General features: G+C 46.4%; 5 protein-coding genes across 5 annotated transcripts; 3 read left to right on the plus strand and 2 right to left on the minus strand.

Moving 5' to 3' along the window:
• Positions 1-1,849: 1,849 nt before the first annotated feature.
• Positions 1,850-2,173, plus strand: N7516_001727 (uncharacterized protein; the record flags this gene model as incomplete). The annotated part of the gene is made up of 1 exon (XM_057214447.1): positions 1,850-2,173. One exon carries the CDS (start codon positions 1,850-1,852, stop codon positions 2,171-2,173), a length of 324 nt encoding a protein of 107 aa, XP_057076330.1.
• Positions 2,174-5,050: 2,877 nt separating this feature from the next.
• Positions 5,051-5,728, plus strand: N7516_001728 (uncharacterized protein; the record flags this gene model as incomplete). The annotated part of the gene is made up of 3 exons (XM_057214448.1): positions 5,051-5,381; positions 5,464-5,546; positions 5,612-5,728. 3 exons carry the CDS (start codon positions 5,051-5,053, stop codon positions 5,726-5,728), a joined length of 531 nt encoding a protein of 176 aa, XP_057076331.1.
• A 528-nt stretch (positions 5,729-6,256) lies between these two features.
• On the minus strand, positions 6,257-7,856 carry N7516_001729 (RNA polymerase II-binding domain-containing protein; the record flags this gene model as incomplete). The annotated part of the gene is made up of 2 exons (XM_057214449.1): positions 6,257-7,504; positions 7,701-7,856. 2 exons carry the CDS (start codon positions 7,854-7,856, stop codon positions 6,257-6,259), a joined length of 1,404 nt encoding a protein of 467 aa, XP_057076332.1.
• A 3,247-nt stretch (positions 7,857-11,103) lies between these two features.
• On the plus strand, positions 11,104-11,432 carry N7516_001730 (uncharacterized protein; the record flags this gene model as incomplete). Its single annotated transcript, XM_057214450.1, has 2 exons — positions 11,104-11,297; positions 11,366-11,432. The coding sequence occupies 2 exons, from the start codon at positions 11,104-11,106 to the stop codon at positions 11,430-11,432; spliced, it is 261 nt and encodes an 86-aa protein (XP_057076333.1).
• Positions 11,433-11,848: 416 nt separating this feature from the next.
• On the minus strand, positions 11,849-12,477 carry N7516_001731 (uncharacterized protein; the record flags this gene model as incomplete). The annotated part of the gene is made up of 4 exons (XM_057214451.1): positions 11,849-12,198; positions 12,299-12,324; positions 12,401-12,414; positions 12,469-12,477. The coding sequence occupies 4 exons, from the start codon at positions 12,475-12,477 to the stop codon at positions 11,849-11,851; spliced, it is 399 nt and encodes a 132-aa protein (XP_057076334.1).
• Between the last annotated feature and the right edge of the window lie 140 nt (positions 12,478-12,617).

The following is a 12,617-nucleotide window of genomic DNA, read 5'->3' on the forward strand; positions in this document are numbered from 1 at the left end:
CCTCATTCTGGTACAGTGTCTGGATTTCATCTGTTAGGAAGCAGACAGATTTGTCACTATTTCCAATATAATATACAATGTAGTCCCTACATAACTAGTTATAGTTACCTAGTCAATCTGAAAATGAGGGCTCACTGACGTCAGGTGCCGTTCTGCCTCAGGCATAAATGCCAAGATCTGTACATTCCCCAAGAAAGTCACTAGCTCATCCACAGCATCTCCATTTCTTCCTATTTCGTTCATTTCTGATAATTCGGCGAATGAAAACAGTCAAGATATTAATTAAACCTTCATCTGCTGCAAACTGTGTCTCCACTGCGCCATGTCTTTGATACGATGTACCAGACTGTTTCGGCTTCAAGCTCACTTCCCGCAGAAGAACGTTCCACTTTTGATAACCAAATTATCTTGGGTGCATTTCTATGACCGGCGGTTATCGGTATTTGACCGAAGCACAAAATCAAATCGATTGCTCGGATCGCCCCGGTGCCTAGGGGTATGACGGCATAGCTCCAATATGAGCCTCAGCTACTGCACGGCCTTTTTACTGTGCAGGCGCATTTACTGCTTACGGCCACACTGATCACATTGATTGGATGAGCAAATCGAGCTAACTATTGGCTTAGTTTGAATCAATCGATGTATCCAAGCATCTCACTACATAACTAGAACCACACCCCGATCTGCGGCTTTGGAACAACGTGTTTATAACACCTCTACCGAGGCTCCACCAGTGATGCCCACATTTTCCTTCGAAAGGACACCCTATCCCGTATCGATACAGAATGCGACATGGGCCTCGCCCCTCAAAAGGCCACGGTAATTCAATTATGATTCGTCCTGTAAACGTCAGGTAAAGATCTGCAGGGGACCGGACTGTAATTGTGCCGATCTCAAAACGCCTTCGGTTCTCAATGGTCATTCACATTCCCCAGTGACCTCATCGAAGCGCTGTGACCAATCCATAGGTGGAACGACTGATGATATCGCTCCCGAAGTTCACCAGTCTCCGTGTACATGTGGATATTAGTTAGTTCATCACGTCCTGTGATGATGATTCGACCCCACATTATGCTATACGACAGACTCAATAGGTCGGTATTTATTTACCTACAAATACTGAAGGCTGGGGTTTATGATGCTTCTGATGATGTCGCCTAGGAGAAAATATCCTCCCCCCTCCTCCCCCCTTTCGGCCAATTATGTCACTGTACTTCCCTCGGTGTAATCGGGAGAGATCTCTTGTGTTTACCATGGGAGAAGAAATTAGGCAACTTATTGACCTATCAGAGGTTGTAAAGTCGGGTGCGTTTGCCATCTTCGACCACCCGATGTGATTTCCGTCTGTGGAGCCACGCGTGTCTTATATATTATATATTAACCTTGCTTGCAAATTGGGATCCAGTTCTTCGTCCTCCATATATGTGCCCTAACTCCTGAATCCTGCCCCATAGCACTTTCCCCCTACCATTTTATATCCTTGGCCCGGAACATACATACCGTTGGATTTCCACCGACTTAGCACGACGTATCCTACCCGCGACCCTCAGTACCATTACTATCCAACACAACCGGGTCTAATTGGTTAGGTCTTGAAATATTTCAATATCACAGGTGAGTAACTGTTGAATTGACTGGGATATCAGTACCATCTGGTTTCCCCACGGCACCCACAACCCAACCTCCACCCCACGGTGATCGTCCTACACATCAGCCTCATCCCTATGTCACGACCACCCACAACGATACTATTGATCAACTTTTTTTTTTCACACTCCTACCGCTACCTCATACCAGTCCTGGAACTTAAGCTGACCGTTTCACCTCGAAGACATTTTTCATTTCCACCATGAGTCACCCCGCCCAAATACAACAAGCAACTGGAAACATCCACACCATGGAGACTCTGGTCGATTCCTACCGGTCGCTGGATCCCTCCCGCGCCTCGCTGGAGGACTACAATCGCTCCATGCTACAATACACCCAGCGCCAAATGTCTTCCTTCGTTGACACAGACGACTCCCGTCGTGATAGCCAGAGCAGCGGCAAGAGTGGTCGTAGCATCGCTTCTAGCGGCAGCAATATATCCCGACAGGCCACTGAATCTTTCACACCCGTCAGCAATACCCCTCATCTTGCCGAGACCAAGGTCAGTGGCAGCGATTTGGCTTGAGGCTAAGTCTGCTGGATATTGAGGCTGTGCCCTGTATCAAGGTATGCATTTTCTTTCATCTTGATAACTACAATGTATAAGAAAGCTAACGAAAGAACTTTCAGTGGTCCTGTTCCACCAATATCGTGATCTAGCATCATAACGATACTCGCATTGACGAGCTGTTGGTGGTCCTATGGGACCATCAACAGCCACGTATACTTTTCCGTCAATGCCTACCCGATACAGAATTTCTGCGGAGTTTTATGAGATTCGCGCGGGAGAGCGTGCCTGCTTTTCAAGCGATATATTGAATGTTTTTTTGAGTTTGATTTCTATATGGCCTCGACTCGTCGGGGTCAACTGCGATATGGTCCTTTACTTTCCCTAGCCCCTTTTCTACCCACTTTTACTTTTGCATAGCATTTTTGGGATGTCGATTGATCCTCAGCATCCTTTCCCCGGGCTTTCAGAGCCGGACTACGCATCGCGTATTCCGCTACTCCACACCCCTTGGTCTTGACTCGTCGCTTCCGTCCTTCTGCATCCCTTATTAGGATATATATGACTTGCTTTCATCATTGTCATCTAAGACCGTTTGGGGGTTGCTCATGGGACTGGAGGGCAGTTTACAAACGATAGTTCATTTCTATTTCGAACATTTCTTTGAACACTGTCCACTCTTCCCGGGGTCTGGGTAAGCGATCGACTCCATTCTGCTTGATATTCCTTCGCAGAAGGAATACCGGCCTGTACATTATCTGTGTTTTTACTGCTTCCCAGCGATTTGTGCTTTCCCCTCTTCCTCTTCTTCTTCTTCTTCTTCTTCTTCTTCTTCTTCTATGTGATGAACCAACTCTTTCTCGGAGTCGAGGACACTGGACTGTCCCTCGGAGAACTATACCCTGTTACGATACCACATAGCCGTGTTGGCCATTGATGATCTATACAATTATGCACAATCAACCCGGAGCCATCTTGTCTTCTAATTATCTTTGTTTATTTTCTTTATTGCTTTCTTTTTTTTTTTGGCTGTTGACTGCGTAGTAGAGATAAATTCATCGGTACATTTATCCTATTCATTAAATATGCTTCAATATTGAGTTAGTGGCTGAGACAAGGCTTATGCTACTCCGAGACAAATTGTCAGCACAACAATACAATTGTGGCTTAGACTAATGTATTTGGCTCAGGTGGTTTCTTAGTTTGGTCTAGCATATGTAGTCTTTGGGGTCTTTGGTCTTTTTCTCGGGGTTTGTTCGGTATATTTTCTAACTTTTTTCGTTAAATATATATATTTCGTGCTTATACTGTTGGCAGTGGAGACTAGGCAAAATAAATATGCGACTAGTATATATAATATACAACATACTAAAGCTGTAAGAATTAGTGGCGATCTGACCGGAAATCTAGAACAACACGGACATCAAGACTCCTTAGACTATCCCGAATGTAGAGAGATAGACTTGAGTTGTCTTTGGCATGGCGACGTATTGGAGTTGGAATTGGTGTTAGCTTGAGGATTGCCTCTGAAGTAGTGTTTCGAGTATGTTTTGGAGGTTTCCCTCGAGTATCAACTGCATGGAACTCGAAAGCTTAGCTTGTCGAGCTCTATCTAGGTCCGTTTAAAGCCCAAGTGGTCAGTCAGATAGGCTGGTCAATCGGTCCTCCCGCCGGCCCGGGGCCGCTTTGATCGGCGATGCCGATGTTTCAGATATTTATTTATTTATTTAGGCGAGGGTGAGACTAAAAAGGACGTGTGGGTAATGCGTCTATCCGACTCAAATGGGAATGTCTGTTGGTATAGCAATTAGAGAAGCGTATATATCTTTGGTAGGCTCAACCTGATAATTGCATCCAAGCTTACCTTTTTTTTTTTTAACCCCAGGCTTATTAGGATTGGATTTTCATGTTTGAAATTAACTAGAACATATTCAGTCTTGTCAATTAGGAGTGAAGCCTTCCTTTTATTCAGAAGAACCTCTTTAACATACATAACTATATATATGTACTCTCTATTATTTTGTTGTCTTAGTTCATAGATCGAACTCTGAATAATTGCTTCTCAGGCCAAGAGCTTTCACGGGGAACATGTTAGTCTTAACTTGGGATCTTGTCGCGTTGTAGTGGAGAGCTGCGTGCTTGAGACATCCCTTGCATACCTCTGAAGGGGAATCCAATACTCCGTACACTCTTAGAAAACTTGTCCTCCCAACGACTTGTATATTTTATTGAACTATTTTATTGAACATGAGGTGATTCATGAAATTATTGCTGTGACTATATTACATTGTTGTATGTTCCAATTGACTCTACTTTCGCTGCAAAGTGTATATATGCCATTCAGACGGCGATAAACAACAGACAATACCAACACCGAAGCCCACATACCAGAGCAAAAGCACCGAGGAAGACCAGTAGAAACTATTACCAAGATTGCACATTCCACATGGTCCAACTCAGCAGCGAATCAAGGCCATACCGTACCTCTCTAAACAGAGGGATGAAACCATTGGAATCCCAGGCTTCGGCCATGAGCCAACCAAAACCCCCCAAGGGAGGAAGGTAGAAGAAATTGCGATAGGCCTGTTGAGGCTGGGAGCCCCCCTCCCCAAGCAAATCCAGCACTTGCATACATTGAAGGTCAACATCGTGTTCCTGTCTCCTCTCCGACACACCGACACACCCACCGACAACCTCACGACAACCAACCCGATCCAGCTACAGCCATTCAATTTGGTCTCGATTCCGGAGACCAACACACACTCCTTTAATCCACTGCCTCTTATAGTCACGTTCGTTTCGGATATCCAAGTCTCATAGCCATCCGCGGCTATACATCCACTCAGTACCTTTCACACCTATCCAACACACGAACAACAACAAAAATCAGCAACGATGCACCTCACAACTTTCCTCACAGGACTTGTCTCCCTCTTGTCTGTTACCACGGCCATCCCAATGGGGAACGATACCCCAACGCCTACGACCTCCGTGTCCAAGTCTCTCATCTCGCCCTCGTCCTCGTCCTCGCCCTCGAGCTCCGCCTCTGCCTCAGCTTCGGCTACCCCGTCACCGAACCCATACGAGGCCTACACATGCCCCAAGGGCAAGTTCAAGTCCTGCTGCATGTCTGTTCAGCAGGCGAGCGGGGACATCGTCAAGGGGCTCAGCGAGGTAGTCCCAGCTGTCAGCGGGCTGCAGGTTAGCTCGGCTCTATCCTTCAAGTGTATGTTTTCTCCCCCATTCTTTCTTCTATATGGCATCCGGGAGCCTTGATTATTTGTATACTAATTCAACATACCTTACAGGCAAGAAGATGGCTGAGAGAGAGGCTCCTAATACATGCAACGGGAAAGGGTATTCCCCCATGTGTTGCAGTAGCAAAAATGATGTGTGTATTTCATCTTCTCTTGCTTTTTTTGTTTCGGGTATCTGACTTATATTCTTTTCTTCTAGGGTTCCGCCTTCAACGCCTGCAAGCCTTTCGATCAGGTTAAGAAGAATTACTATGCGAATCAGATGAAGGATATACCGGAGACGCAGGCTGATATGATCATGGACATTCTTACTTAGTTCCAATGGCCTGGCTGGTCTGGAACTCTGTAACATGGGATGGGATGAGTGTATACTTGCAAATTGAAGATTGGCTGGGGTCTTTTGGTTTCTTTTTTTTCTTTTCTACTTGATATTATATGGACACTTTACCTGTGAGAGTTTGGCCCATGGAGGTTACAGTGTGTACGCCATGCTTTCTATATGCGGTTGTTTTCTATCTTTTTTGCAATACTCGCAAGGCTCCGCTGTGAATGTTTGTAGATTGCTTCCTCTGCTACCTATCGAAGTTTTACTAGGTTGTACCTATACTTACTGTTAAATAGTATCAACAGTAAAGTACTTACTCTACTCGAATGCAACAAAAATTAAATGTACTCTTTCATATTGTACACTAAATTAACATGAATGCCCCGCTGCAATGGGGCCGTAATCATACAACTGCAGCATTGGAAGGATCCCTTTCCGTTGACTCGATTTGAGTCGGTCGCATTTCAAACATTCAAGCATAACTCTTACATCGTTTCGTGTTTCGTGTGCGCATGTTGTTTACCACCCGCGCCCCCGTCGTCCCCGTCGTCCCCGTCGTCCCCGTGGCGCACCAGCCCGACCCCCTGAATGAGGAGCAGGGAAGTGATGTTGACCCTGCGACATTTCGTTACCCTCTCGCTGTTCCTGAGGCATAGAAGGATTATGCTGGTACGGAGGAGGGAAGGCCGAGGAGGATCCGGGTCCGGATGTGGGGAAGGGCATTGTTGGCATATGCGGGGGAGGCGGAGGGCAAGAACCGTAGTTGGGTGCAGGTACTTGGGTGTAGCCATTGCTGGGACCCATGGGAGGATGGGCATACTGTCCATTGGAAGGATGGGTAGTGGAGAAGGGGTTGTACGGAGCGGGGGGGCGTTGAGGTTGGTGGGGGGGCGGGAAGTGTGAAGTGGATGATTCGTGGGGTGTGTATGAGCTTTCCCGGCTGCGTGGGCGATTGCTATCGGTTCGTGATACACTAGGACTGCGACTTCGGTCGGCGGAGCTCTCGACGCCTGTATCGGTGGGTTGCCAGAAGTCAAGGGGCCATCCATAATAGGTTTCGCCGTCGAGGATGTCGCCTGTGGTCGCACTCCGGGTCACTCTTTGGCCTAGCTGATCGAGGTCTGAATGTTTCTCATCCACAGGAGCTTCCGAGTCGAAGAGCTTGTTCATATCATCGATCAAGGCTTGGACGCTGTCCGCCAACCTTTTGTCAGCAGGACCTGCTGGTAATTCTATCGGTCTGACGGCACTAGGTTGGATTGGGCTAGTCGAGCCGGGCACAAGGTGAGGAAGAATGTTTCCTGCAGGAGTATCCTGCCAGATGGTCGATGGATCTCCATGCCTAGCTGGCATGATAAAGGGAACATCCTTGCCAGACTTCTTGGCCGAGTTCGCATTGTTGGGATCCATGGCGATCCCCAGGGCCACAACTTGTCGAAGCTTGTCGACCAACTCGGGATTGAAGTATCCGTGCTTAGACCAGATATCTAAGAGATCGTCCAGCCGTCGATGGTGCCGTGGGTTCTTTTGGCGATCACAGTTTGCTGCGTGACTGACCAAGTCCACGATACGCAGGTGCAGGGACCCGATCACCGTGGCGAAGGTTGTCGGGGTGCCTATGTGGTACTTGCAATGGTGTAGCAGATCACTGATCAAGTAAAGGATGTTGAGGCGTTGGCTCTTTGGTGATACTTTGGATCCAGTGGGCTGGGATGGGGGGGAGACTCTGCAAGAGCTTCCAGGTAATTGACCAGACCCTGTACCCGACTAGGTGAAGATGCAACAAAGCGAAGCAACCAGGCCTTACAGGTCTGTATGGGAAAAGAATTAGTTGGTAAGGTGGCACGTGAAAAGAAGGTGACACGTGAAAAGAAGATGGCACGTGAAAAGAGAGAAAAGAGAGAATAAGAGTGAAAGAGTAAACAGAGCGGGTCAGAGAGTAAACAGAGCGGGTCAGACTTACCTGAATGTTAGCTTGGGAGCAGTGCGACAGCGCGCGCTCGAGCGAGGTGTGGAAGGTGTTTATCTCATCCTGAGGAACCGAAGTAGGTCTTGGAGATAGAAGGCAAGCTGCAAACGTAGCTTTTAGAATAACCGCTCTTGGAACATTTGACGCCATTGTGGCTTAATGTCATTCAAGAATCAAGATCTCACGATATTTTGAGGAAGAAAGATAGTTTAAGCGTTCCCTGTCTGTCTCTATGCATGTTTCTTATCGAACCTTTTATCACCTCGTGATGACGGATTATCCTATATCCGCCCTTGTCCGCGCGGGTTATTTCCGCTGTATTTCCGCAGTAACAGTTCAACTCCATCAATGTTGTTGGGCGCTTGGCACGGCTAACCGTGCGAAGCCCGGATGGTCAAGTTTACTACGCTTCACCAAGAAGTCTTCACCAAGAGTAGGCTTTCCGCAGGGCCAAGAAGATTCAACAACCAAGAATTCTCCTCCAAGAGCAGGCTTATTGTTGCTATCACAATGTATTGCATATACCATCTACACCAATCTGCAAGTTGTTTAATAGGGAAAGTACAGTACTCAGATGAAATAAAACATCAAAAACTACTAGTTCAAAATGCATTGACAGACTTCTTACGGGGGCACCTTCAGCAAGTAATGATAGATGTCGCCTTGTCCAGATGGGAAAGTGACTGTCTTTGCTTTAATCTGACAAGCGGATGGTATCCTTTTGCAGCTGATGATCTGTCGAGAACTTGTACCTTATTTGGTGGATATAATCACGTTGGCAGTTTGGGAATTGGCGGTTAAAACTCTTACGTCCTATTGTGGTTTTGGCTATTGTGCTTGCTGATGTGACTGGTCTGTTTCTTGGGATGGGTGCTACCGAATTGGATCGTCCATTTCAGCGTCACTATATCCAAGCTGCAAGCAATACATAGACATGATCAAGACCATTTGACGTTTCCTTTGAGTAGGACCCCGGGTGCTGTAGCAAATGTTCGGATCGGTTAACACCGAACCAATCCTTATTGGATCAAGTATTGATGACTTGTCTCACATACTGATCTGACAGCCATATTCACCAACTCTGTGGTAAATGTGATCGCTGCAAGGACCGATAACTAGGGAATTCAGTCACAAAAGACAATTCAAGCATCAATGTGCCCCGTGTTGCGTGGCGGAGTGTTGATGTTTGAAGCCAGGGTTCATTCGCACTACCAAAAATTGTAGAACATAGTAAGGTAGAGCTTTGTTAGGGGTCTAAGAACTTTAGCTCTGCGAAGCTAATTGCTGAAGACATTTTGAATAATAGGGTATATTGAATGGAGAGGTACTGACCGCGTGGTTAGCGGATGGAGGGGTGTATCGAAGCAGAGGCACTTGTGACGATGACGGTCACGGTGACGGCGTCGATGGAGGGGTCGATAGAGGGGTCGATAGAGGGGTCGATGGAAGATGAAGATGATGAGGACGGTTGAATAGCATCCAGGGGCTCAGTAGTTAAGCTACAGAAGCTGAGAAAGAGACTAGGAACCCTGACAAGCTTATTCACAAAATCGCCCCGACTATTTTTACCTATTTAGGATACATGCATACTACCTAGTAACTAAGTGGGTTAGCGGCGTCTGATGTTTGCTCGTCGTTGGAAGGAGGCAAACATTGTTAGTAATCGGATGATTCGGATCGGCCCGAGGTCCATGGATCATAGTATGTATGTATTAGTTTAATAGCCTATTTTGTTGTAAGCCTATCACTATATCTCTCAGTTCACCTTCTCCCTAGTATGAATACTGTAGGGCTAGCTTTTACCATCTTAATTGTGAGCTGGTATTTTATCATTTTATGTACACTTTACTGCGTCCCATTTCTCCACAGTCGCATAAACCTGCGTGCTCTATTCATAGATCTAAATTATACCGAGGTATATGTTGAGATGGACATCTGATTGATCTGTTGTCGCCGAATCTGTGCCTTGATATAATCAGGATCATCGGATGCTGTCTCATTCAATTCACTATATAGAGCCTTGCCAGTGACCAGTTCATAGAGAGTAGACCCTAAAGCAAAAATATCCTCTACAAATATGTCAATTACCAAGAGCTACTAGTCGATTGCCCGTTGTGCAACGGACTTTCGGTAATGACTGCATCTATAACAGATTAATGGCCGGTCTAAAAGAAAAGTTCAGAAGCGAAATCAACGACGGTCTCACTCTCACCTACAGAAAGTTGCTGTTCCTCGTCGACTTGATTGGTTTCCCTATTGCAGACTGGAAACAATATGGAGGAGATGAGCCGAACTGGCCAGATCACGAATGCTGAAATATTGAGTTGAACTGTCAAATGCATGACCATATACGCCATTGTAGTGGGTTGCGCATGTCGAGAAGCAACTGTGAGGAAGCAAAAATCAAAAAAGACAGAAATTTAATCCTGTCCCTTGGGGAAATAATACTGCTGGTTAATTTTAGTTCGTTAGGTATGCTGTACATGTATGTTGTATGGAAGGAGTAAGCTGGTGAGACAGCATCCCTGTTGGGGTGTCCTAGTTAAGCCTGAACTTTTCATCTTTTTTTATATTCGCAAGTGTGGCCGAGTGGTTAAGGTAAATACAACCGTTATCCAGCAAGTCCTCTAAGTCAAAGACTAACACGAAATAAATAGGCGTTGTGTTTAGGTAATCATTTATATGATTTCAAATCCGCAATTCTCAGGAGCGTGAGTTCCACCGCTTGCAACATTTCTTTTTCCTTTTTTTTTTTTTTTACTCTTTTTAGTAAGAGTCGATTAGAATGGATATTGTGAAACAGTGGAATGAAGGGAAATTGGCCATCTAAACATAAAGATTATATGTAGTAACAACACTTGGAGACATTGGCACATATGTACATGTAGGATATATACCAGCAGCCAATCCATACCTGTAAACATATCCGTAAAGTTACCTGTGGATGTGTTTTATGTAACTAGACATGTTTTTTACCAACATTGAATGCAGAGAAGGTCTATACCCATACCCATATTCCCGCAGTTAACGCGGTGAAAGTCCAAAGCCTACCTTTCTACATGTAGATAGTTAGATAGACACTAAAAAGATCCCCATATTTTGTGACTTGAAACCCCCGCGATGGCGTAAGGGAAACAGTGCCGATCCATCAACCATCTGATCACGGATGAGGATTCCCATCGAGGATCAGGCCATATACCATAATGCCCCGCAATGTCCGGGCCACTTGCGCGATTGCATGGCCTGACTGCTAATTACTCTGTTACTCTCTTTAATATAAAGTCTCTCTGATCATTTAAATCTATTTTATCTTACTCTGCTCTACACCACTCTATCCTGCTTTGCCAGTCAACTCCGAAATCAAAATCAAAACCACACACCCTCAAGGATTCTTACCATGGCTTCCATCCTCGCTTCTCAAATCGCACGTCCTTCCATCCGTCACTTCTCAGCCCACCGTCCTCGTCCAGACTCTCGCGTCGCCCGCGCCATCGCCATGGGTTGCATCGTATCTGGCGTGGTACTCCCATTTGTCCCACCTGCTCTTGAGAGTTCGCGACAGCGGAGCTCCGGCATTTCTACTAGCGCCAAGTAAGTATTAAAAAGTCTACTCCTCCAGTCAATGCGAGCTGGTGTGGAGAAACTAACCTGATATACAGGAACCCCCCCACTTTGCTTCCATGCGCGCTAATCGCCGCAACCATTGACGACTCGCAATTTGGATGAGACTGTCGGTGCAGGCGCTGGTACAAGACTCGGTTGCCAGGGTTGCGATATGATGAATTACGACCAAGGAGTTTGGAATTGGCGTTCTGGTTCTCTCTTTTTTTTACACTAGCACTATGGGATCGTGCTATTACATACACTATTACGATTGAACGTGGAGACAAGGAGGGAGTTGAGGCATGTTAGACCTCATTGCTATGAATGGTAGGGATCGATAGACAGCCAACTTTGTGCAAATTAATCCATTACTGAACTGACTTGGAGCTCGAGTGCAACGAACCAAATGTAGTACAAAGTAGATCGAGTCCAAGGGACTCCCTACCTCCAGAATATCCATCTTGTTCCACAATCCTCTATTTTTCAGTTTGCGTACAGAGTATCCTGTATCAAAATAGTATACAAAGCGCGCCAGCTGATCAACTAAACCGGTTCCCACTCGGAGGCCGGTACGGCTGTGCCGTTTCATATTTCCCCTTCTCCAACACACGGTCGGCCTCGGTCAAGGGTTCGTGTCGGGTAGGCGCCGGATCGTGGGAGGCTTCGGCACTTGGCGAGGCGGCATCATCGGAGGCGTTCTGGAATCGGGCCATGCTCGCTCGTTTGCTAGTGTCGTTGCCCGGGGTTGGCGTGGAGGCTAATTGTGCTTGGCGCTTGTGCTCGTTCTCCATTTGCTTCATTTGCGCCTTGCGCTTGACTTCGGCTTCGAATCGGGCTTGTCTGTCGGCATTGATCGATTGCTTTGCGAAATAGTAAGCTCCGCCGCCGGCTATAGGGGATGTGGTTAGTCGCTTCTTCCCTTATGAATTGCTGGATTTGTCGCCGGTACTTGGCCAGCAATCAATCAATAGGTCACATAGGTCACATACCCAGGCAAAGGGTGCCCCAGCCCATCCTGTTAAATCGAAAGCCATATCAGGATTTATGTTCTGTTTCTATTTTATTTTTCAGATCGAGGTATCTTCGCTCACCAGGTAGATCGAATCTAGAAGATGAGACAATTAGCGACATTGAGGAGGCATTGGATAGAGGAAATTACCGTATTCATGGTGAACAATGTGGTAGTTGAGAGATGTGTGAAGTAAAACAGAATAGAAAAGGACGCTCTACGTCAGTCCGAGAGAGTCCCGAGGTCGGACCCGGGTTATGCACGGACCAATGATCGTAATTTCTGCCTCAGGCCACTGA

This window comes from Penicillium verrucosum, assembly GCF_028828655.1.
Source record: "Penicillium verrucosum strain IBT 35672 chromosome Unknown utg000001l_segment0_segment0, whole genome shotgun sequence".
Taxonomy (NCBI): domain Eukaryota; kingdom Fungi; phylum Ascomycota; class Eurotiomycetes; order Eurotiales; family Aspergillaceae; genus Penicillium; species Penicillium verrucosum.